Source organism: Nesoenas mayeri (genome assembly GCF_963082525.1).
Source record: "Nesoenas mayeri genome assembly, chromosome: 3".
Classification (NCBI taxonomy): Eukaryota; Metazoa; Chordata; class Aves; order Columbiformes; family Columbidae; genus Nesoenas; species Nesoenas mayeri.
In genome coordinates, this window is record NC_137544.1 from 28,222,957 (window position 1) to 28,249,847 (window position 26,891).

Consider the following 26,891-nt stretch of genomic DNA (forward strand, 5'->3'; position numbering starts at 1 on the left):
AGAAAAGGTAACCACACATTGGGATATATAGATAGGTATAGAGACAGTGAAGATGTGAAGCATTTTTCTGCTTTATTCCAAGGTAAGGACAATGAATGATGTCATGTTCCTTAATGACCCACTTTATTCATCAGGAGTTTTACTCAATCCCTTTTCGTTAATTTTGATCTTCTTTTCCCTTATTATCATCAACATATTTGGTATCTGCATTTCCTCATTTCTCTTGTTGTTGCTACGTAAGATGTGCTAATAGCCTTCAAATGGTGCATCTCTGATGCAGAATACATAAGCCAAGAGAATCAAAACTACAAAAGTGCCTCAATAACTACTGGAGATCTGGAAAAGTGAGCTATAAGTTTAAATCCAGGTTTCATCAAATCAAAGATATATCCTATAGTTGTTGACATTCTCGCACTGGATATCTGATTTGATAATACCATACATATTTAGGCAAAATCAAAAGAGTTGAAGAATACAATCCAAATCAGATGAACAAAATAATCTCCAAGCATGTAGAAGGCTGCTACAAACAAGCAATGAGTAATCTTTCCTTTGTCTCCATGTCAGACATTATAAAAAAAATATCTCTAACAGTATGGATAGTGAGGTAGACTGTACAGGTTTGTACAGGGTCTCTCACTGGAGGTTTTTAAAGACAGGTTAGATAAACATCTGTGAGAAAAGGCATAAGTGTTTAATTTACATTGACAAATATGGCCTGTGTCTTACTAAGGCAGTGGTGTAGACAAGGTGATCACATAAGATGTCTTGCAGCCCTAAAATGCTACAATTCTAACATTTCTATAAGAAGAATTACATATGATTCAGTGAAGGAATGTTAACAGTGAAAAATTTGTCTCAGATTTGGTAAAAAGTGATCTTAAAACTAATATGACATTTCCAGTCTTTCAGATAATTGAGCCCATTAAAAAGTAAAGAAAGAGCAAACAAGTTTCATAGTAGACAACAAGACTATAATAGAAGTGACTGCAATGATAAGTGTCTCTGGATTTCTACAGGACTAGATTCTTTCATACACAAATCTAACCTTACTTAAGAAAAAATATCTTTCTAGATAGTGCTGAACAAAAGGGAAGAAAAGAAAATGCTTTATTCACCTTCAAACTATATTTTCTTTGCAGTGGAGATACCAGTAGAACTGGATACAAAAGAACAAATACACCTTATCTTGTCTGATATTGTCTAGCTTGCACAGAAGGTGCAATTTCTTTATTTAATGTTGACATACAGTTTTTCATACATTATATAGAACCTAAAAAACCCTCAGAAATTCATGTTTGTGCATAAGCACATTAGTAGCTGGAAATGATAATATATACTTTAGCTGAAAGAGATGCTGTTTATGCTAGGTTCTACTTCACTTGCTTTATGCCTCACTTACTTCAGTTCTGCCAGTCCAACAGTCAAATATATGATCCTTTAGTAGATTGGTTAATGGGACTCTTTCTATTGCATATATCACTGAGCATACTACAGGCAGCATGCAGCCAAGGATCATTTACTTCAGTGGAATGCTTTTCTTCAACATATATATTTTATGAATCATGACTTCAAAGATATCTGTTCTCAAACTAGCTCCTTAGGAAAGTGTAAATCCTACTCTTAATCATACCTCTGGAATTCCATTGACTTCACAGGGACTGCACTGGTGCAAACACAATACATTAGTGCACTGTGACAGCTGACTGATAGACTCATAGACTGATAGACATCTCCATTTCACACACGCAAAACTGGGACTAACACAAAGATACTGGAATAATTAGCATTAACACTTATGCAGAGTCTTGAAGCCACAATAAAATCATCATGGTTGTTATCATTATTCACGATCATGAGAGTATTGGAAGAATGGATTGTTACAAAATTGATCCTGACAGTAGGTACCAACTCCTACAAAAACCTTATGTTCTAATCTGAGTTTCAGGACAACCTGTTCTTACTTGGAAGAATGGAGAATATGTACTGTGCTTGTGCTTATGTACTGACCATTGTCTGCTGAATCATAACAGGTTTCTTTATGTGTTTTTTGGGCTTTTTTCTGTTAGATAAATTCATGGAGCCACTAGTTTTTACTGCTGATAAAAAGCTGTGTTTTTAAACCAAGTAATCCAGCTGCAAGACTGAATACTGTTGATTTCTCCTGTGTCTGACAGCATTGCCTCGGGTTCATGTAACAATGGGGTATTTGCTGAACCTGAACAAGGCTGGTTTAATTTTCGTTATGGCTACCTTTAACTTTTCTTGGAGACTACATTATACCAAAGAGAAAGACTTCTACTCTTTTACTCTCCAGAGCTCCAGAGATGAACGTTCCTCAGGGAAAATGCTTGCAGTCTTTTGCAAGCACTTAGCCTCTAAATCTGGCTTCTCTAATTCATTGGTTTTTAATATAGATGTAATTGCATTCAAGCAATTTTAGGAAAATTGTCTAATGACAGATAGTTTGCTCCCTCCTCCAGTTAAAAGCCTCCAGTTTGAGCCTATGCAGCACCTAACAAAAATTCTGGAAGATGTATGGAAAAAAAAAATGAGGGAAATTCAAGTGTAATCTCCACTGAAAGAATATTCTCATGTGAAAGGAGTGAAACTCTTTTCATGAAGAGTCATTTCATAACAGGTTTTACCTGTTCCTTTCTTAAGTGCAGATGAAACTATCTCAGCAAACAAAATGGCAAACAAGCTCCCTAACACTGATCTATTATCTCAAAAGTCAGATATAGTCTTCCATTTAGTGTGTCACATAAATCTGATCCTATGAATAAATATTAGGAAGCCACCTGACACATTAATAAAGCTGTATCAATGCAATGCTGTACAGATAACAATGCAATACTGCAGTGATGTCCAATTGAGAGTCTTCTGTTTTCTTAGCTATTGCAGACATAAGAAATGCAATAATGAGTAATGTATATTGCTTCTACCAGGCAGCACTAATTAATTTTCATTTGCGTACTCTGATGGTCTAAAACGAACTGCTACCTCCCTCTACATGGGAAAACTAAGAGAAAAATAGGTTAAGTAATATGGTTAATAAGAAATCACCTTTTTAACTTGAATGCCAACAGAAGGAACAATTTATATACTTATATGGGAAACCCTGGGGAAAGTAAAGAAAAAAATACTTCTATTGCCAACTAGCACAAACCCTGCAGTTGAGGCTGGTATCTTTGCTAATACCCATGACCAACAGATATCCTGCTAATATTTCAGTTTTATGAATGTAAGTATCAATTAAAAAAAAAAAAATAAAAGGTGATTCGGGTTCAAAGTCTTCAAGGCCTACGTCTTCTAATCCTTTGTAACTTTAAGTCTTTGGATCTCAGAGCTACTCTCACATTGCTCTGAGACTTCAGCAAATTTTAAATGCCTGCTTCTCACAGTGATATTCAGACAGCCTATTCTTAGATTTTGATGATGACATCCAAGTAATTTGGTTTTTCCGATTCTCAGAAGCATCCTAGTCAGAAAAAAGGAATAGACAGACATCTAATCTCTCATAATTCAGGAACAACTGTTGAAGCACCTATATCCTCTACTTAACTCTTTTACAAAGGTCTAAGAATGCCTAATTCCATTGAATCACAATAAGATCAACTGAAAATATGGCAAGAGAATGTGAGTTAGGGCATACAGAGACTAGGACAGCCTCTTAAAATAGGATTTGAGTTCTCCAATGTACTGCTTAATTTGGTAAATTAATATTTCATTCAATTAAAGGTGCAAATATATGTTATTGCTAAATAATTGTTTTGTATATATGACAAGAACAATAAGTAACATTTTATTTGTGGTAAGCATTACTTATGTTATCATAAACAAAGGGCCAAGCAGACCTGCAGAGTATACTGCAGAAGGGTAATACACCAGTTGCAGGTCAGATGAAACTGGAAATGAATAACTTATTCTTCTTAGTAAACTGTAACATCAGTTGAATGACGTCTTTGCTTCCAGCCCTCACCAACATTTTGTCTCTCGTTCAGACACCACCAGTAAGAGAGGACGTGAGTCCTTGCCATCACGATCCCTTCATGTCCTCTTCAACACGTCAGAATGACCTTTGTTTTGGATAAATGAGAGGTAGTAGCGCTACTAAAAGTGCTGGGCATATTACAAATCTTCTTTTACAAAGCACATGTAACTCACCTGAAGTCAGTAATAGAAGGCAGAAATGTTAAATGACATGCCCACTTACCAGACTTAAAATTTATTGATTTGTGAAGCCTGTCAGGCAATGTAATCAGTTAACTGTTTCTTGACTGATAGTTATTTCTTTGAACACACAAAAAAACAGAATGGACCAGATCTGTGCTTTCAGAATACATATGTAAAAACAGAACTGCACAGAACTCTAAGTTTGCTGTTGCCATCTAAAGTGGTTAAAGCGATCCACTCACCTTTATCTGGAACAGAGTCATTAGCTTTTCTATTGCAGTCTGCTTATGATAACACATATGCTGTGTTTTTCCGAAACATCAAAAAGTATGAGCTTTAGAACTGCTATGTCAAAGCAATTAAGATTTTCATAATATTTTCATATGTCCCTTGCACTTCAAGCTGTCTAAATCACAGCATCCAACATGAACAGCTAAGAACATTTTGCTAAGCTATAATCAACTTCAAAAAAAAAAAAAAAGAAAACAAGACTGCTTTGCAGTTATATGTTTATACATATTTCAGCTGCAATCTTCTTTAAAACTACTCTTAAACATACATGAAACTACAGTATCATAAGGTTTATTCCCTATTTGAATACACAATGGTAAAATACGGATAAAATCATTTGGATATGCTTCAAGAGAGGCTACTTAAATAGTCAGATGCACATTTTATAATGTACATGTGTCTCACCTATTTTCTTCAGTCACTTTGATTAGTGATGTATATTTGAACTGAAGTGTATTATTTGGAAAATAAATATTGCACAAGGTTTATGAATATTAACTGTGAAAAAGAAAAACAAGGTAAATACAATACATTTAGCTTGTATGAATAAATGTATATTCCTAGGCCAACCTTTATTAAGTGTTTGTTTTTTAAACAAGATAGATTACTTTCATCAGATTTCAGAAAGTATGAGGTGTTCATGGAAAAGGGCAATCTTGTATGATGTGAAATGTGCTACATTTCTTCATCTGTAGACAAAATCTTATGTAGGATGGTAGCATTTCAACAAGATTATATTTTATGAATGTAAGTTGTTAAGGAAATTATGGAAGTGTAAGCAAACACAATGACTGTTGCTGTGTATGTACAATCTGTTTTTCCTTACAGATAGAGGTGCTTTGTTTTTTCATTTTGTTGTCCATTCTTTCACTTAAATATTATGAATGCATTTGGAAACATTAGAGTATATTTCACTACAAGAAAAAAATGAGATTAACTATTTCACTTCAGAGGGATGCTCAGTGCTATTAATCACCTAGATACTTTAAGCAAAAATTCAAGAACTGAATAAAGTTTCAATTTATCAGAATAAATATTTTTAACTGACAAAAATCATTTCAGATTAAGCTATCTCTGATTTGCAGCGGTGTAGATTATACACTCAAATTACATCAAAGTCAATTTAACTATCCTATTAAATAATGTGAAATCACAAATTTCCCACCTGGAAGTATGAATTCATTCAGATTTGTTCCCACAGCAGGAATAAATCCCATTTGGTTTGATCTTACCCTTAAATTGCTTTATTTATTAGTAAATCACACTTCCAGTGAAAAATTAAGAATGCGAAAATGTTTGGACTACCTGTATTTTTAGGAAAAAACATATAATGAAGTTCTGGGGAACAACAAAACAAATGACTGAGTTCATAAACATACAAAAGACCATATTTGTCATAACAAGGGATATCACAAACTTTAGCTTTATGTACTGTAACATCAGAAGCATTATGAAAGGCTGAGTCCTCCAGCATTTATATAGGAGAATAGCTCATACTAGACAAATATTACAGGAAGAAAAATACATACATTGAAGACAAGTCTAGTAACTGCTGATATGGTTGGTTTGAGATTGTTTAACATTTAACTACAAACTAACCAAAGCCAATACTACGCCTTTTTATTCAGGTGACCTTCATTGTCATCAGTCAGCATCCAGTTAATGAGAATAAAGAGGATTATTCAAAGGAGCTGGATTTTTTTTGGATCTCACTGTGTGAGAGAGTCTGGATGGTCCTCCCTTGTCACCACAAACTTGTCAGAGACAAATGCTATGAGAAGTGTTTATGGCTTTTGTAAGGAAGCATGACCGGTGGGGAGAAGTCAACTGTGTTCTCCTGGATATTAGCTGTGGCAGTGACACAAAATAACATGAAGGAGCAAATATCTTTGCCTGGAGACTGGTACTGGAAGTAACATGATGAAGAATCCAACAAGGCTGATGAAAGGGATGACTGGAGGAAATCACTGTAATGAGTACTTGACTGAGTGACTACATAATGCTCAGCCCAGAAGACTGCTTAAGTAAACCCACCATGTTACTTAACAAACTTTGGTAGGAGAAAAGATGCTTTGAAGACCTTAGAGTAGCCACCACCCACAGGTCCAACTTGTACTGCCTCTTGAGAGGAACTATCGAAGCCTTGATCTCATTGCTCAACCTAGGACAAAGCAGACCAAGTGTTATATTCTGAACTTGACCACTCAGGACACAATGTGGGCCAGCTGCTCTCTCAAGGCTGGGATGTCAGAAGCCACAGGGGCTACCTGGTGTGGAAGGGCAGTGTCTGGGCAGCTTTTTTTCTTGTAAGAAAAATGTTTTTTTTCTTGTAAGAAAATCCAATGACATCTCGAATGAGCAAAATGGGGTAACCCTTTCACAGTCAAACTGTTTTAAAATGTTTTAACTGAATAGCAGTGTATTTTAGGAAACATTTTTATTTATCAGACATACTTTATTTAGATTATTTCAGTCTTCAGCTATGCATCTCAGCACTTTGCAATCATCAATGAATTTTATAATAAGATCTCTATGGATCTTGTATCACTGGGAAGAAGCTGAAGCAAAGATAGATGAAACGAGTTGCTCGAGATCATTTCCCAAGAATGCTAAGTATATCATGTAATGAGTGAAAGTTCAGTGACTGTCAGTGACTATTGGATTGTCTTTAAATTTAAAAAATGATAACAAAAATAGGCTACTGTCTGGTCAGGAAGGAAAAAATAAACCCAAACACCTGTGCCTGGCATATGAACAGCTGGGTGCATGCTGATGATGATTCAACTGTAATATGTGTTGCATATAATTAGATAAGCAGAATAAGTTGCGTGTGGAATCTACTATGGAAAATCTACTGCATGTTTGATTAGCTTTATTTTCTTTTCACTGTCTTCCTTTTATCACCATTTTCTCATTCAGGAAGGGCTGGGGGAGCAAAGGATGTTCTGTGCTGGTTTTCTACTGTCACTACTGAATATTAATGTAACAGTTTGTGTAGGCAGGGAAGGACCAGCCCCTATTTGGCTTGACTCAGAAGACAACTGTATACTGACATGAATAGACGGCACGCTCATTTTCAGAAGGAAAGCTGCAAATGAGAAAGTAAGAAGCTTATCTGGCAAAGTTTTTAATAGCCATCTTCAATCAGCTCAACATTTTGGAATCTCCTTGTCCTCCATCCATTATAATGATTTAAAGCACGCTAATTTTATAGGAGAAGTTTTTTGGAACCCATAGAAAATGGGGTCAATTATTTGGGATTAAAATGAGCAGGTATACTCTCAGCTGCTGACATTTAAAAGATCTCAAATGTTTGAATATGCAGCTTGAAGGAAGAAACTCTGAATTTTTGTCTTTCTGTTGTTTAAAGGTATGCAATGAGATTTGAAAAGTATAGAGTATGTATCTACAATTTTCCCAGCTATTAGGCAATTTAGTTTATTTCATCATCTGAACATGCTGGAGCACTATGCCGTGAAAGTTGTAGGTGGCAAAATGTTAGTTCATGTTCAGTTCAAGAACTTGTGTAAGGTGAGATGAGATATACCAGCTACTTGCAGCTCAGCGTGAATTTAAACTGAACAATTCTGTGCTGCTTCATTTCCTACTTAATGTAGCTGTAAATGTTTTGGGCCTTTAGTCTTCTGTATTCAGTGTGCAACCTTTGGCAAACTTAGCAGTCTTCCTGCTCATAAATGAGAAAAATTACATCTTATCCTTTCTCTGTCTTCTTAAAGTAGATTTTGAGTAGTTTACAAAAAACAAAAATAAAAAACCCCAAACAAACAAATAAAAACACGAAAGGATTCTAAGTGAGAGCGAAAGTATATTCTGTATTTGATCACTAATTTAGTACTGCATGAAAAAGTAAAGCTATCAAAAAAAATCCCACAACCTTGCTGCAAACCATCAGCTGTAATAAAAATTATATGGATAAATCACTTTAAATCACAAAGCAGTGGTATGATATGAACTGATTATGACAGTGTTGGACCCGCTGTGTTTGGATAAGGTTTTTCCTCTACATATCTACTTGCCAAAGTGAGAGTCTGTTATAAAGAACAAGACAAGACTTTCCAAGATCTACTCCTCTTTTTGGGTCTCATTTCGGTACTTGCTTGAGTGATAAAATATTCCATATTAGATCTACTATTAATAAGGGACAGCTTTAGTCAATCTGAGACTGTGCTGCTGCCAAAAAGAATGGTGCCCAATAGCACCTTGATGCAGCTGTTCAGTGTGATTAGAGATGTGATCCTAATAAAACCCAAATTACCAATTCCCCCAAAAGATGATTTTTCAGTCAGATCAGCAGAATTTCTGCAGCAGTTCACAGCTAATCAGACTAAGTTAATCAGCCTTCTCTTCAATTGTCTGCCTGTAAGACTGATACTGAAGATTTCAATGATATACATTCATTCCACAAGCTGTAAGAGGCTAAGCAGTGTAAAATGCACAAGAAAATAAAACATCACAGATGTTGTATTGCCCCAAAGTACTTTATGCTGAAAGGTAGTATATGCAATAATATACAGCCATTTGCCACTCAACATGAATTAATATTGTATATGTTGGAATGTATGAACACTTGAATGCCGTATGATTAATTTTTAGCATTCTGAGACTTCTTTCATTTTTTATTAGAGACAAAGCAAATGGTGATTCCTACCACTTCTGTTATTAAATAGAGAATTTATCTATGATTAAATACGTGCATGGTGTTTTAGAAAAAACAAACAACAACAACAAAAAAACAACAAAAACAAAAACTGAAAAACTTTCTGGCTTAAATTTGAGGTTTAAAGAGGTTAAGATGAAACAGATAAAATCATCTGAAATAATATAGACTTTAGAAAGCATTTATTGCCCTTGGAGCAGGAACCGGGTACTTAGCAAGACAAGCAGTACTGCATCATTGGCTTGGAGAACCTCAGTGCATTATCACACTGAGTTCTAAAATTGAAAAACATATATATACATTTGGCATGGGCTGCTGCTGAGATTATTGTCTGCACCAAGCAACCAGCAAACTCCACTCAAGTGTCACTGTGAGCCTGTTTTATCTCACATACCTCCACCTTATGTTTTCAGTAAAACTGCTTGTGTACACGCTGCTGTACATGGGAATTGAAGAAAAATCATTTATTATACAGAGTGGAATGACAGAAGTGCCACATTCCCTACCTATATGAAATACAGTCAAAAATCTGGGGTAAAGGAGACTCTACAGAAAGATTATAGGGGTATGTATTTGGTCCAAATAAATTCACTAAGACAAAGTGATATGTGTTTCTCTCCTGTTAAAGGTGAAGGAAGAACTCACAATCTTTACAACAAAAACCTTCCTCTTTGGCTGGTTCAGGAAGAGTGCTTTTCATCTACTTTGGCTAATGAAAGAAATGGTTGGATCATGCCTTGTCTTATGTCAGCCACAGACTGGTGTTTAGATTTGTATTTTTCACAACAGTTGCCATTGAGCAAAATTTACACCCTCCCCCAGAACATGGGCAAGTATAATCCTGTTATTTTCCAGATGGGTGAACAAAAGAGGTTGCAGAAGATTGCTTCTGACAGTGCTGGGAACAAAACCCAGGGGCCAAACCACCTATCATATTTACATAAAATGTATTCAAATGCAAGAGAAAATGTATTTCCGAAGGTGTTTTGAACAGCTGCTGAGTAATTTAGTAGCAACACAGCATGCTACAGCATAGCTCCCACATTCACATCTTTCATTACTACTAGTCCCCTAGGTGCTGGCAGCTCTGACAAGACAATGTAAACTGTAGGGGGGATAAAATAATTTCAGTGACAATGTATAGATCCCTAGTTCCTGGTGTTCTCACTAAAACCCATCAGCTCAGTAGGAAGTCATATCCACCATCAACATAAAAGGCTGACCAGCACTGCAAACTTCATAGAAGCTGTATAAGAAAGAACACAGGGACACATATCCCAAGGCACAGATATGAACAGGTGTTATATAAACTATCCAAGCCGAATGCGGAAATGTACAGCAAACATATGATACTGCAGTTGAGCAAGGCCTCTAAAAAAAGGCAGTCGACAGTCTGGAGAATAATTTTATATAAAGTACTCCAAATCTCCCTCCACATTACATGCCTGTTTATGGTTCACTTGGAGTATGAGATTAAATGCAGATCAAGATGTATATAAAGTTTCATCATTCATGGCAAAGCACAGGGTTTCTACTGACCCAGAGAAGCTGTTTACAGATTATATTAAAATAGTTACTGTATCCTGAAATACCTTGTAATGTCACAAGTATCTCTCATGCTTCTGGAAAGACAACAGCATCAGTAGTGCTGGACCTTAATTGCCTTGCTATGGCAAGTAAATGCTAACACTTACAACGTGACTACAAGAATTCTACAATATATTCACCTTTACCTTCTATTGAACAACAGAATAAAACCTTATGCAACAGAAGGCAGCACTAGTTGTAACTTAAATAAACTACAGAGGTAACATTTATTACAAAGGTTTGCCCACATAGCTATGTATGAAAGGAATGTAGGAAAATTTCTTTTTGTATCAGTTCACCTTTCTTCTGTGGTGGGATGACCTTGGCCAGCTGGCACATGGCCACCCAGCCACTCTCTCACTCCCCTTCCTCAACACGACAGTGGAAGCAGAGGAGTAAGATGACAAAGCTCTTGGAACAAGATGAAGACAGGGAGATCACCTACCAACTACCATCACGGGCGAAAAAGGCTTGGTGTGAGGAAAATTGATTTAATTTATTGCCAGTATATTTGGGTAGTGAGAAACAAAGACAAAACCTAAAACACCTTATCCCTAACCCCCTTTCTTCCAGGCTCAACTTTATTCCCAACTTCTGTATCCTCCCACCCCAAGCAGTGTTTGTGGAGGATGGCAATGGGGGCTGTGGACAGTCCATAACAGCTCCTCTCTGCTGCCCCTTCCTCCACTCACTTTTCCCTTGTTCCAGTGTGGGGTGTCCATGGGACTGCAGTGTGGATATCTGCTCTGGTATGGTCTCTCCACGGGCTGTGGAGGAATCTATGCTCTGCTGTCTGAAGCATCTTCTTCCTCACCTCTCTGACCTTGGTGCTCACAGGATTTTCTCTTTTTTCCCCCTCTCACTCTTTGCTCTGCTCATGGGGTGTTTTGCCCTTCCTTAAACGCTTTCAACAGAGGCACCACCACCTTGCCTGGGGGGCTCAGCTGTGCCCTGCAGTGGGTGGCTGGAGCCACTGGAACCAGCTGTGTCCAGCACGGAATAGCCCCGGCCTCTCCTCACAGAGACTCCCTGCAGCCCCCGCTGCCAGAGCCTGGGCACCTGCACCCTGTACACCTTCTTTCTATAAACTTTGCTAAAAGATTAAGCTATTGACATGTAGACGCAACTTTACTAGCTGAAAACTAAGTGTCTCATTGTACAACCTTGTCAGTACCAGTATGACAGCAATGCCTTTGAAATCTAGTCCTAGCTATTTTAAAATATCTTTGTTTTGAACTGCATAATGTAATACTACCACTAATCTGCACATGTAACCTGTTTCTGGTGAAGGTGTCTGCCCTCCGGTCTCTGCTACATTTTGACATAGCTTAAATTTCCGTCTGCAATCAGCCTCCAGTGAAACTGATTTCAATTTAATTCTGTATTTCCAGCCATGTCAAGGACAAGATCAAGTAATGGTCACAAAATGACAAAGCATCTTTGGATGAAGGTCATCATGGATGTAGCAGCAGCATCAGTAACTACACAGAAAATAGATAACAAAGCTAAAGAGAATGGGACAAAAGGCAAGAGGCATACAATGGTGAGCAGTCAGAGAAGAAAGTTTCATGGACAGTTTACGGTCTAATAAAAAAACAGGTCAGTGTATGCTTCAAAGAACAAGCAAAGGATAATAAGGGCAGTCAAGGTGGTAGAGAGATGAATTAAAAAAATCTTTTCCCGGCTGAATTGACTACATTCCAGAATATAAATTTGTCACAAAATTGATGCACTTCAGTCAAAGGGAGAGAAATACCTTCCTTCCTTGGTTGTGTTTTTTAAATAAATTTCTTTCAGCCTCTCAGGAAGATGTAACTCCCATGTCTCTCTCTCTAACCTAACTCCTAAGGAGGACTACTTAACAAATGTATGTGTAAATTTTACTCAATACTCTCTTCAATCAAGTGATTCAATTTGCAGCACTGGATGTTCTTACTGCCAATATGTAAAACTAGACCTAAAGTGGATAGTCTTAAAACAATCAGCTGCCTGATGTCCTTTTTGTTCCTTCTTCTCTGTAGATAATTATTAAATATCTACAAGAAATTTATTTAGGATGCAAGAACTTAAAAAAAAAAATAAGGTTATAGTAACTGAAATAAAATAACAACAATAAATCGCAGAATAACAATTGCTGTTTCTTCTCTCATCCCTCATGAGAAAAGGATTTCCTATGAGCTGTAGGAAATGGAAATCCCGAGTTAGTACACCTGAGGCCCTGTGATGATTTTGGGCCACAGAGCTGGACTGAGCATAGTACCAAATACAGGTCACGCACCAGGATCTTGACGCCACATTTTTTTAATCTCTTTAAACACTTGCCCTCAGAACATTTAATTTTTTGAACACCTTTCTGGTGAGTACTACTTTACAGCTGTGCAAGCTAAGTAACAAGTTAAGATTAACCAAACTCTTTAAAAATACATAGGAAGTTTACTGCTGAGATAGAAGCTGATGACCCAGACTAAGGAGAACTGCTCCCTTCTCCTCACCACAGTGGATAAAATTCAGCTAACCCTGCAGCAGTCTCGTCTGAGAAAGTTCACTGCCTCTTTTGTTGCTGGTGGAGACCTGTCCTCTGATTCCTCTACAGTTACTGGTACTCATGAGGTATATCAATGAGAGCCAAACTGGCTTGCTGCGGGATACATTTTCTTCCCTTTCCCTCCATTACTCCTTTTTGGATACTCAAATAAAGGCTAGCTGACTACTGGTTTTTAATTTTTACTGATTTGCAATATCTACAGAGCAAATAGCACTTCCTATTGCTTTCAGCTAAAGCAAACCTGTAGAGAATTACAAACTGTTATAAGCACACTGAACCAATTTTATTTCTGTATTGATCTTCCACTTAAGCAACAACAGGCTTGAGGAAAAGAATTCAAAAAAATTGCTTTGCCTTCACAGATTTTTTTTCATTTTGCTCTTCAGAACTCACAAATACTCAGCAGTGTAAATATTTGCTATCACCTCACTTCCTAGGAAGAAGGCAACATGACACCTTCATAAGCTATTTTGCAACATACTCTATAGCTGTATTTCCATGTGCTAGGCCAAACAGAAGCAAAACAGTTTTCTGAAAAGTCCTCTGTGTGAAGCACTTGATGATCAGATATTGAGCAAATGAATTTTATGGAATTCAATATACTGTAGTAATAAATAAATTAATACAGAAACTATCAAAATATTGAACAATATTGAAAAAAAATATTTTTTTATATACCAGATTATCTTGAATTTTAATAGTTTATTATTCTCTTTGTAATCCAGTGACTCCTCTTCCCTTCAAATCACAGATAACTCCATCATTTCATGTAGAATACCTAGTGTCTCTTTGGTAGTACTGTAATCCATTTGTACTATTGTGGCAGCTGCACATCCCCCCGAGATGGGGCAGATGAAGGCTCTTTTAGCACCTTTTGTGCCCCACTGTGCCTGTCTCCATATACACATCTAGGGTGTTACCAAGGTGTTGACAGCCACATCCTCCCCTACCCCGGGGCAGGGTGACTCCACCTGCTGGTGAGGCAGGAGGGGTTGGACCCTCAGTCAATTGACCAGGTCCTTAATGGGACACTGAGTCAACTGACAGGGCTGTTAGCAAAGGAGGTGCCCAGAGTAGCTGTAAAGCTTCTGGACCATGTTGTAATGCCCACAGCCAGATCTGACCAGACTATAAAATACGGTATCTGCTGAAGGCACCCTTTGGAGTGGTCTTCTCTGTGAACTGGAGCCCTCTCCTTAGACTGTGACACCATCTAAGGAAACTTCCTGGGATTGAGAGTGCCTCACCTCCTGCTTTGGTGAGTAGTAATTTATTGGATATATCCTTGAATGAGTCCTTGCCTAACCAGGCAAGCATGAGTTCTTGCCTAACCCAGGCAAGTGATTATTTCTTGTAGGTACCCTGGAGTCAGAGGTCTCTGTTTTGTTTCTTGTGAGTGTGTGCATGCACGCTATGGATCCTCATTATTCTTGTTTTGCTGTACCTCAATAATCTCCTCAACTGATATCTGAACCTGTATTTTATGTTGTTGGAGTGCTAACTAATTGTATAAGCCCTGTTCCTAGTCGGTTTATTGGCTGCACTTTTCCAGCCAGAATAAAGTCTATTTGGAACTTGTTGTCCACCTAAATTAACTTTGGGGTGCCTCTGTGGCAACTATAATGTATGAATGAACTGTTCTTCCTTCTAAGTAGATCAAAAGGGCTCTGCATCCTGCTTCTTCCCTAGAACAGAGGGAATAGCCAAGTATTTTGAAATCTTTACTACCTGTTTCACACAGTCTCTCTCAGCCACAGGAAAATGAAAAAGTGAATCACATCAGATCATGGAGCAGAAATTGCAGCGAGTAAACAATCACATCAGTTCTACTTTGAATATAAAGCTTTATGCAGCACACAGGAAAAAAACTACTATGGCACACTTGAAAGGATTACTGTGCACTGTTAAAGTAGCGTCTCCTTTAATACGTGAAGAGAGAGTTTGAAAGAGCTTAGCAAAATTCTGGAAATTTAGGTTAAATGTAGTTTAGCATTTCCACGATATAACAAAAAGAACACTTACAAATGCTTTAGCTGTAACATCGCTGAAAGGCAAATTGTATAATTTTCAAAGCAGATATATCCAGAAAACAGGAATTGGGCTATGCAGACTATTAGAACTTTAATCTTGTATATTTTCCTTGCAGAAATACAGAGATTCTCTCAAAATTGGAATGCATTTGGTACAAAGGCAAATCTAAAAATAAAAGGTAATGAAATGTGCATTCATTATGTTTTATAACGTATACCTTAATTCTGATGAATCCACAGCTCATTGCCTTTAGGACACCAAGTAAATTGTGACACAGAGCTTCAGTAAAATCACATAAGTTAATAACTGTTATTAGCAACATCAGTCACTAAGAAAGTAATAAATAATTATTGCAATGATCAACAGTGCATTGAAACTGTTTCTTTAATGTAATGATTAATTCTAGTGCTTTCTTTGGAAAATTAGGTTTTCTGGTTATTCTTGATTTTGAAAATTACACTTGTTTTTATTTGTGTCACTTTTGATAAGAGGGGTTGCTAAACAGGAAGGTGTTTGAATGTTCTGAAGTATTCAACAGTTTAGCCATGCTTTGTTAAGGTTATAGCATGAAAAACTACTCACATATCTAATTACCAACATATATGTAATATGGGTAGTAATAAAATACTGAATATACTTTAGAGATTAACATGGTCATTAAAAAAATCTGTTCTTGTTCAAACATGTGAATATTGATATGACAAAGTTTATAGGCACCCCTCATTAGTCCTATTCCTCTACCATTTCAATTCTAGTGAGAAAAATACGCTGTATTGAATAATTTGAGTTTTCTTTACAATCAATAGTTGACAGCAATGAAATTCAGGGTATGAGGGACATTACTGATATGCTTGACTTATTTTAGGATAAAAAGACAATAAAAATAGTGGACAAAACTCAGAATATCAATCTTCATTATTATTTTCAAGTATGATGTGGTTATCAGCACAACTATGAGAAGAGGTCGGGATGCCTATGACTTCAGGAAAGGCAGGTGACAAAGCTGCACTATGTTACTCAGTTCACATTTAAAAATTTATATTGATATGAATGTAATTTGAAAGATACTAAAGAAAACTCACATCTAGCAACAGAATTGCTTCACTCCTTCAGTCCATTGTTTTCAATCAGTTGTTTTAGCTTCTGGACTACACATCCTTGTACATACTCAAATGACATCTGCTGCAGCTCCTTAGCTTGCAAATAAGAAAACACAGCAAATATCACTGCTATAGTGATTTAGCTCTTTTATCTGAGATAGAAGTTGAATGACATATTATGAATGGGAAGATGAAAATATCGCGACTTTATATACTATGGTGAGCCACTTTGGAATAAATCATCCAAAAATCAGTTAATAATGGAAATTCAATTTCAGATAAGAATAAATCTATCCAGCTAGAAATTATAAAAATCAATATAACATCATAATTGCATTCTTAATAATCACATTGTTCAAGTGAAAAGAAAAAAAAAAATATGGCCAGAGCACATGGCGCTTCTGTCCTCCCCTTAGCACATTTGCCATAAAAAGCTCAGTGAATTATCTATGTTGAGGATAACTGCATTAAAAAAAAGAAGGTGTAAGAAGATAATTCTTAAGTCAGTAATTACTGCATGAAACTAATAAGACAGTTGTCTGCAAACATTTACAGTAGAAATACCATTTAGTGTGTGTATTCTACTTGGCTTTGCCCATGTTGAAGGGACAAAAATCACCAAATCCAACGGGATCTACAGTTCTTTCATAATGGAACAAAGCAATCAATCTGGTCATGACCCAATTAAGACAGTGATGCAGAATTTTCAGACTAGAATCAGAGCTATTAACCACCTGGGTGTGTGCTATAAGGACAATAAAGCATGACTTAAGCCATCTGGGAGATTCCTAGAGTGCACTGACAATCTCATGGCACAGGTGATCAAGGAGTCAATAAGTGCAGGTGCTCTGCCTGACCTGATACTCAGAAACAAGGAAGAACTGGCTGGAGGTGTGAAGGTCAGAAGCAGCCTTAGTTGCAGTGATTATGAGATGGTAGAAACCAGGATCCTAGGAGGACGGAGCAAAGCAAAAAGTGGGAGCACAACCCTGGATGTCAGCAAACAGACTTTGGTCTCTTCAGGGATCAGGCCCTGAAGAGAAGAGTGGTCCAGGAGATCTGGTTGGTATTCAGGTATCACCTCCTACAACCTCAAGAAAGGTCCATCCCAACAAGCAGGAAATTAAGCAAATGCAGCAGGAGGCCTGCATGGGTGAACAAGGAGCTTCTAATTGAACTCAGACATAAAATGGAAGTGCACAAGGCATGAAAATATGGGATTCAGGAAGAGTATAGAGTTGCTGTCTGATCTTACAGAGATAGGGTTAGGAAAACTGAGGCTGACCTGTACTTAATTGTGGCAAACGACATGCAGAGCAACAAGAAAGGATTCTACAAAAATATCAGCGGCAAAAGGGAGACCGGTAAATGTGAGCTCACTGCTGAACAGGGAAGTCGATCTGCTGACAAAGGACTGGAAAAGGCTGAGATACTCAGTGCCTTCTTTACCTCTGTTTTTACTGGCAAGATTATCCTTTGTGTCCAAGAAGGTAATTTTCCCCCCTCTCTTCTGCACTGGTGAGACCACATCTGGCATGTTGTATCCAGTTTTGGGCTCCTCAGTACAAGACAGTTATGGACTTACAGAAGCGACTTTAGCAAAAGGCCACAAAGATGAGTAAGGCACTGGAGACTCTTTGAGATATTCTAACCCTGACTGAACTTGGTCCTACGTGCTCTATGTGACCCTTATTGAGAAGAAGTCTTGGACAGGATGACCTCAAGAAGTTCCTTCCAACCTAAACAATGATGTGATTCTGTGTTTCTGCATTCTTGAGATATTCCTGTAAGGTCAGTTAATCTAAGATGACCTAGTCTAAGCCAGAGCATGAAGGGTATAGGAATTCAAACATCTGCTCTTCAAGTCAGTAGCTAATGAGCTTGAATTGCCACAGCAGTTGGTTTGTTGGCTTTGACAGATTACTGATGAAATACTGAATACTGTGGCTGAATGAAAGCAAAGAAAATTGTTTCAGAAAGTGACATATGTTTCTAAATTAATGTTCTGTTCACAAAATCTGAAATATAAATGAAACTAAAAACTAACCTTTTCTATGCTCTTTATGAGAATCCATTCTCTTATTTGAGTCATTTCAGCTAGCAGGCCACACAGAATAATTTAACTGGTTGCCTTTAATGTTCCATCAAGTGGTCAATTTTAATTGCATGTACAAGAATTTATATGCATTAGTTTGATGTAATGCATTTATTATGGGACTGTTTTTGGGACTAAATAACACATGTAGTGATTTATCTACATAAAACTGTAACAGCTGGATTGATGGACCTGAGATTAAGGTTTTCAGAGAACAAATGTTATACGGGCATACATTGTACAAACCTTCCTGCCTCATAGTGGCAAATGTGGTTATAATTTTATGAAATAAATATACATTACAAACTGAGTCCATTACTGTTTTTACAAGGCCTGCTAAGTTGTAATCAACTGCAGATAATTTCAGGGGAAAATAACTTCCATGAAAGCCATTTTTAGATTTCGTCCCATTAAGACTTATGCTGAGTTATCATGATTTGTGATTTCTATTGAAAATGCAGTAAATATAAATACGTATAGTTGTATATACAGTTCTTCTAAAAGTGAAACCAACTATAATTCAAAATTTATTAAGTCTACTCAATGTCCTACAGCATTTCCAGTTTTATACAACACAACATCCATATGAGTATGACTAATACATGTGCTGACTTAAAATTCAAAAATAAATATACAGTATGCAAGATATTCCATTTCAAAGCCGCGTCTAAATGTGTTTTCTTTAACAATTTATAAATTCATAGGATAGAATAACAATTCTTAAATCTCTCCCAGACTGAGGGATGATGATGGCAATATTGCATCAAGTTGGCTAAAGTTATCTATCAAAACACCTTTTCATTTTGCTTTCATCACATAATTGATTATGTTGGAAGCTTAGGAGTATTTGAAGACAGCAAAATGTTTTCCACACATCACAAATATAGGCTACACTATATATCTGTTCAGATACAAAGCCACTAACATTTACAAACAGCTGCTCCGTTGTTCCAATTTGTCAATCAAAAAATTCCTGTATTCCTAGGTAATTTGCTAATGCTGGAAACAATAGCAAAACATCAGAACTATTAATTCTTTGTTTTACTGATTTAATGTGATTTTCAGTAATACTTGCACACTATGCAGAACACCCAGCATCTGTAAATACTAATAAAATGCTGACTTAAAAGTATGCACTAATGTGAAAACATACATATCTCTGGAATGATGACAACCCCATGACTCAAAATGAGTCAACAGATTGCATGGATGGTGATTTACATATTCTTTTTAAAAACACATTTGCAGAATGCACATGCAAAAAAAACTTTGTAAGATCAGTTCAAACAACTGCCTCTTCTGTGGAAATGGAGGAAGTGGAAGTGTAGGTAAAAAAGTGGACATGCAGTCAGTGCATAACATCTTGCCAAAGTCTCCAAGTGGATGTACAAAAACATGTTTAGGACTTTCACAGTTGAGAATGAGTTATCTGCTTTTTAAGTATGAAGATGAAATAATAAACTTCAGCAGCTTCTGTACAACTGCATGGTCTAGGCTAGAGCTGGCAAAACAACATTAACAGAATAATTTATTTAACAAATAAATGCTTTTATGGACAGCTACATGTTCTCTTCTCAGCCACAAGTAAGCACTTAAATCCATACCACTAATTAAAGTGTGACAGAAAACTGGAAACAATTACATTCAATACATTCACTTAGAAGATACATGAAATATTTATGTGCACAATACAATGATAAAGCTGTGTGGGGATGGGTAGTACATTCATTAAATTCTGCAGCAAAATTCTGGCAATTCTGCAGGTAAATAAGATGCAAAGGAGTGACGCTATCCTATACAGGCAAGATTTTAATTAATGGTTGTCAAGGATCTTCCAAACAGAAAAGAATCTGGTGTCTCCCATCACTGTTTAGAATGGACAATCTAAACTTCTTAAGGAAATATAATTGAAAAAATTATCATTTAGAGAAGAAAGTATAAAGACACCTAAAAAAAAATAAATCAGTATTCCTACTCTAAAAGATAAAATCCATCTCACTACCTAGAAATATCAAAATCCTGGTGAAATTATCTCAGCTTGTTAAAGTTACTTTCTTTCAGCCAATGAATTGAAGAAAGGTCATCTGGCCCCAGTGACAGTCACATCACTTTAACCACAAATAACATATAGCTGATTTTGCACCAGGCAAATGCATTTCAGAACCCACACACAAAATGAAAAGTTTTATGGAACAAATCCATAAAAGCAATCCAAACTACATCTCAAGTATGTGCTCACAGCTTTAACTGAAAAGATCAATACAATCTCAATTATGAAATCACAAAAAAAGTAAACCCAAACAAATACACATTTTCAAAACTAGCAATCGCATCATTCTAAAATAAACAGAAATGGAAACAAAGAATAAAAGTGGACTGAAACAGGTTTCTTTAGGCAAGGTAAAAAAGTAAGCCATCAGAATTCTTTTTTTTTTTTTTTTTTCTATGAAGCTGTTGTTTCACTAGGGCTGTAGAGGCAATGACTGAACACTTAAAACTCATCTAATCTTCATCAGGTTTAAAAGAAATAGCTGTATCTAAGGACACTAATCATATAGACAGTAGAAACTATGGGGATATATTTGCTTCCTGTATATGTCAGATTTAGAAAGAAAAAGTTTGAGAAGATTAGTATCTGCTTCTACAGATATTATTGGTTGTATTAAATTATACTTTTTATCTACTGGAGCCATAGTTACATCCAGAACTGGAATATCTGACAAATATGATCTTATAGCCTTATTCAAAGTCAAACTTAACAGAAATATTGTCTCCCAATTTGAGTATTCTCAAACAGTAACAAAAACAGTTATTTACTTCAGTCTTCATCTCTTTTCCTACATTACAGAGAGAAAAACCTCATTAATTTTGCAGGTAAAACATACAGATAGAGTTATCTCTCTTCAAAAGCCTCTATGAGAACACAAATCAACAGTTTTGTCACGGATTAATATTTCACAGCCTATGGTACAAGATCTTGGGGGGCCACGAACGCCTTGTCAAGTTTGCTTTTTTCTTTGGCAGAGGTTAAGGATGATTGCTGAAGGATTACAATTTTATTGCTGCTTGGTGAAGGATATACTGCTTTCTCTACATTTTACAAGGACTCACAAGAATAATCACTAGTCATTTTGAAGGCCAAGCCCATAAACTCAGATGCATGTAAATCCCCACCAGTTGCAGCCTACAACACACCTTGCAAGTTATTTAGTATGCTCCCATTTTGAAGATAGTAGCATAAATTCAAGTAAACAAAGGTAATGTGTAAATTGAACTGACATTACTTTTTAGTGTAAAAACATGGAGAATGAAGCCATAAATATATAGGTGTTAATTTTAAGGTAAAAAGGAGGAAAACAAATTAATTTTTCAGAATGAACTTGAACTCTATAACTAGAATCAATCTTGACAACGCCATTTAGTTGTACTTGTTAAGATATTATCAGACTTTGAAATCTGTGCTGCATTTTAATGTCTTAATCTTATGAAGCAGAGACAATGCTATAACAGCTAATAAAGTGCAGACGATTACCTGACCAATATCTCACACAAGAGTAGCCTTTGACATTAAAAAACATATTTATGATTGTTTGTTAGGATTGTGCTCTATACTTCTATCACACCTTCTAAGAGAAAAAAAAAAAAGTTATCTGCTGGCCCATAGGGAGAGGAAGGACAGAATTTTATTTGTACCTTTTATATACATTTACAATTTGTACAAAAATGTTAAAACATTAATATACTGCTAGAAAACAAGTAATTATCTTTGAATGTATATGACTTTGCTTCATTAGTACAAGGTATTAATACTCATATAGAATAAAGGGGAAAAAAACTTTTTAAAATGGAGTGCAAGAGTAACAATGTACAGACCTGTGGCTGAGAATATAAGATGTAAATGAAACAGTTTCTTAAATGATAGATTATTTAATCTTCTATATATTGAAAAGAGGTTTTATATTTATATTCCAATGACTTTGTTTTCAAAAAAATATGGTGAAGCCTATAGGGTGAGCATAAAATCTAAACAAAAAAGCTTACACAGTGTCTTCTCCCCATACCAATCTACTCTATGTACTGAACCCCTCAAGCCTCCTGGTATGAGCAGCATTTTAGAATTTCTCAACATTTACAGCATACAGAAGCAGTTCAGAAGACAAATACAAAAATCTTCAGATGATGCTTTTATATGCCTTTTCTGGTAGTAAGAAGGTACTTTGAGAACTCTTACATGCCTGTGTCAGGCAAACTTTTGCAGTCTCCTTCATATTCCATTCTCTAACAACAAAAATGGTTGTAGCTAAAACTACCTTTTATTTAATAGCTTGTGTAATAAGTTCCCTTACATCACAAATGCTTACAGTTCAGGTGCAGGAATTAGCTCTCATTATTTAACTATGCAAAAAAATAAAATAAAATATTAATCATGGTAGCTTGAAATTTTATAAGGGTGTCAGAATGATTCCTAAAATATTATTAAAGTAAACATTAAATACTTCACTGCTATTTTAATGTTACTAATAGAAATTTAACACAACACCTACATTTCATTCTTACCTTTTTCCTAACTTGCACATATGAAATTCCAGGAGTGGAAAAGAATTAATCCATTACCAAGGCATGATATCAATACATTTTCCAAAATTATAAGTTAACTATTCTGTGAATTATTGTGCGTACTAGATGAAAAAAAATCACAGTACTGATCAGCCACCATTGTATACTGCTGACAGTACAGTTGCATATGTGGATATGACAGCTTACTGCATTGCAAGATGTTAGTCTGCCCATTTTTAATTTCTCATCTTAAAATTAAGCAATAAATTAGTCTTATATTTAGCACTATATTTTTAATGACAAATCTAGTTTATTCAGTGTGTAAATTAATAAGCATAAATTATGAGTTACCCATTTGTAACCTCCAATGTTAGGTTTAAATGGTTGCAATTCTCAAACTGGTTCCATGTTTATCTGTAAAAATACCTGCAGTTTGAACAATTCAGTCCAAAGGACTGAACTAACCAGTGTGAGCTAAAATTTATTTTCAGTCAATGACACTACCTTGTCAAAAAAGCTTTTTATTGTCCAAAAAACGAGGTTGCACTTTATTGGTCAATATACATGACTCAAACTTGAGCATACGAAAGTGGTAAGTTCTTACCTTACTGTGATAGGGATGAGTATACCCTTGCTAATGGATTCGTTGACAGAAACAGTTAGAATGTTCTGAGAGTTTCCACAGCTGAATCGAACTGTTGGTCTTCCCTCCACAAGATACAAGTGAAGAAACTGTTCTCCAAAATTCTTTTCACTAGCTTTGAAAAAAAATGGGAGACAGTCACACTTCTGAAAGTGTAGGACCTTCCAAAACTATTCCACACTACTGGAATGCCATCAATAGTCATAATGCCTATGTGACACTGGGGATTCTTCTGTCCATATACAGGACTCTGCTTGAGTGACTGTGAGAATAAAATTACACTCTAACAACAGCTGATAACAGGTCAAAGTAAAAGAAAATAAGCAGAAGACAAAATTTACTTTTCTAAAGCTGTAGTTTCATAAAACCTATGGAGATCTTTGCCTTAAGTCAAGATGAATAGTTTTAAACTAGAAGAGAGGAGATTCAGGCTAGACATGAGGAAGAAATTTTTTTACAGTGAGGGTGGTGAAACACTGGCACAGGTCACCCAAGGAGGTGGTAGATGCCCCATCTCTCTATATTCAGCAGTATCATTAAGGTGACAGAGGTAATCACAAAAATACTATAATACCATGATTTACTATTTCTTTCAGCTTTTCAACCATTTTACACAAAACAAAAATAAGAGAACATCTCTTTCTTATAATCTCTGTAAAGATTATGAAAAATTCACCTTTCCCAATTAATGATACATTTCAGCCCTGATGAGAAGAATAATTGCTATCTACAAAGCATCAGACATACTGCAGTTCAAACTAAGAATAAAAATTTTCTTTTCACTTCCACTAAGTAGCGTAATGTAAATATTACAATAAAATCTTTCTGTTTAAATGATGAATGGCATATGGCTCATCTGCTAAAAAAAGAACTGACACCTTTTCATGGATATTTTTAAATTATTATAATTTGCCCTCTGAATTTAACTGTCTTTGCTTCTCAGAGAAGGTAAGCCACAGTTCCTGTTTAGGATTTTTCTTGCCTTTAAGACAAACTGTTAAAATGTTAGCCTGTTTTTTTTGCAATGTATTTTATTATTTTTAAGTAAAAAAGACTCAATAGCTAGGTCATGAAATTGAATTTACTGCATATATTTGTTCAGCAGTATTTGAACATAATATTACTATGTTCTTAACTTCCAGAATCATAATATTTAGGAAACCTGTAACCTTGAGTTCCAGAATTATCTCTATGTCCAATTCTCCAGCCTGCCTAGAGCACATCTCCTATCCATTGTCTGTAGCTGAGTTGAGAAACAACACACAACACATATACCATACAAATAAACTTTTTATGAGGATATGTGGGAGGAGAGAATATTTGCTTCCTCATGGCTATCTGATCAACAACCTTGTCAAATGGGACGACAAGGAAAACAGGGAAACCAAAATGTGCTGAAGCACAAACCTGGCCAATGAACGAAGATAGTAACAAGAACCAAACCCAGTGGGTTACACTAACTGGTATGGTCATGCAGAGTGTGCGAATACTTATTTCAGTAAGATTATCTGATCTAGGACCCTGAAAAGTGATAGGGAAAAGGGGAAGGCAATAAGCAAAACACACAGGTGACAAAGAGCAACAGAAACAATGGTAAGAAACCAAACTTGTCAGTCACATTAATGCATGGGCTATCAAGAAACTTCAGGCATCACTTCAAAGAGTGCCAAGCTGGGCTTGGCAACTGGTCTGGGATAGTGGAGGAGGGTTATATTGGTGGGTGAGTGGTGGGAGGGTTACATTGGTTCTGGGAACAGACAGAGGTTAGGAACCATATGAGTAAAAATGTTGTTGGATATTGGAAGTCATTCACCTTGACCTTAGCAGAGATTGTGTGAGGAGATCAGGTCACAGAAATGAGATCTCAGCAACCATTCTTTCACAGGAAAGTGAAGGCCTGAAGGCTACATGTCAGTGTGATGGCAGGCAAGTGGCCACTAGGCTCAAATAGCTGTCTATCTAGTGTTTTAAATTCCAGTTGGGATATGGGAAGAAGATGTATTAGGCAAAAACATATGTGGACACAGAGGAAGGATACTGTGCACTGCTCTCCTGGAGAACGCCAGCCGAAACAACACACAAATAGACTATGACTGAATAAGCCCATCTTTAGTTTTAGGAGGGTAAGTGGAATATGGATAGATCTGGGGAACAGAGCTTCTGAGAGCACAGGAGAATAATTCAAGTGCACAACTTATGAAACAGGAGCTAGTGTCCTTAAGGAATGCTATAAACTTGGGCTGTGATATCTGAAATCCAATTGTCAGAAGCTATAGACTTCCATATATAGTAGAAGTTAAACAATCTGTCCTTGAAGGGATTGTGAACAGCATTATGCTGACTCTGTTAAAAGTGAAAATGACAAAGTAAAACTTTATAACTGTATCAGTTTTTTATGACTGTTTGTAATTTATTTTGCTTTGTGGCTAAATACCACAATTTGCTTTGACATGTTGATAAAATTAAATCATGCAAAAAAGTAAAATCAATAAGGAATAGAATAAAACATTCTAAGAATGCATACTGTACTCAATGAAGAAATATTTCTCAAATGATGGTTAATCTTTATTGGCACAAATGTAATAAATGTGTATATTTTCAAACTTTCCTCTCATTACATATTTAAAGAAAAGTCTCTTCACATTCTGCCAATAATTTAAAGGGAAGGTAACTAAAAGAAGTCCAGACATTTTTAGTCCATCAACTGTTAACATTTGTATCCTTCTTAAATATAATAAATACTGAAATAATTAGGGAAAACATTATTAAGAAGGTAAGTACATTTGCCTTTGTATTAAGGTCAGGCTAGATGGGGCTCTGAGCAACCTGATCTAGGTGAAGATGTCCCTGCTCATTGCAAGGGATTTAGACTAGATGAGCTTTACAGGTCCCTTCCAACTAAAACTATTCTATGATTCTGTTAAAACAGAGATGGTTTACAATCTATTCAAAATAATGTGCAAACCAGTGCTTCTTGGATTGATTCTTTGCCTCAAACACATGTAGTAATTTTCTATAAATCACATCCTGTTTCTTTCCTCATGTTTTTAACAATCTATTTTTGGTACCCTCTACAAACAACACTTAGTCCTTAGTATCTGTTACTCTCAACCAACCATTTAAAGGGTTAAAACCCTTGCTTATAAAGGCATTAAATAGGAAAATGCATACAACATCATGGCAAGATT

The 26,891-nt window shown here is 36.1% G+C and overlaps 1 protein-coding gene across 1 annotated transcript in view; it reads right to left on the minus strand.

The window, feature by feature from the left end:
• The window catches only part of EYS (eyes shut homolog), a gene marked incomplete at its 5' end in the record, with an annotated part of 675,648 nt that overhangs the window by 118,641 nt on the left and 530,116 nt on the right, over positions 1-26,891 (minus strand). Inside the window, one exon of the mRNA XM_080341398.1 lies at positions 23,665-23,814. Within this exon, the coding sequence (XP_080197524.1) occupies positions 23,665-23,814 (150 nt within the window). The remainder of the gene's footprint in view (positions 1-23,664; positions 23,815-26,891) is intronic.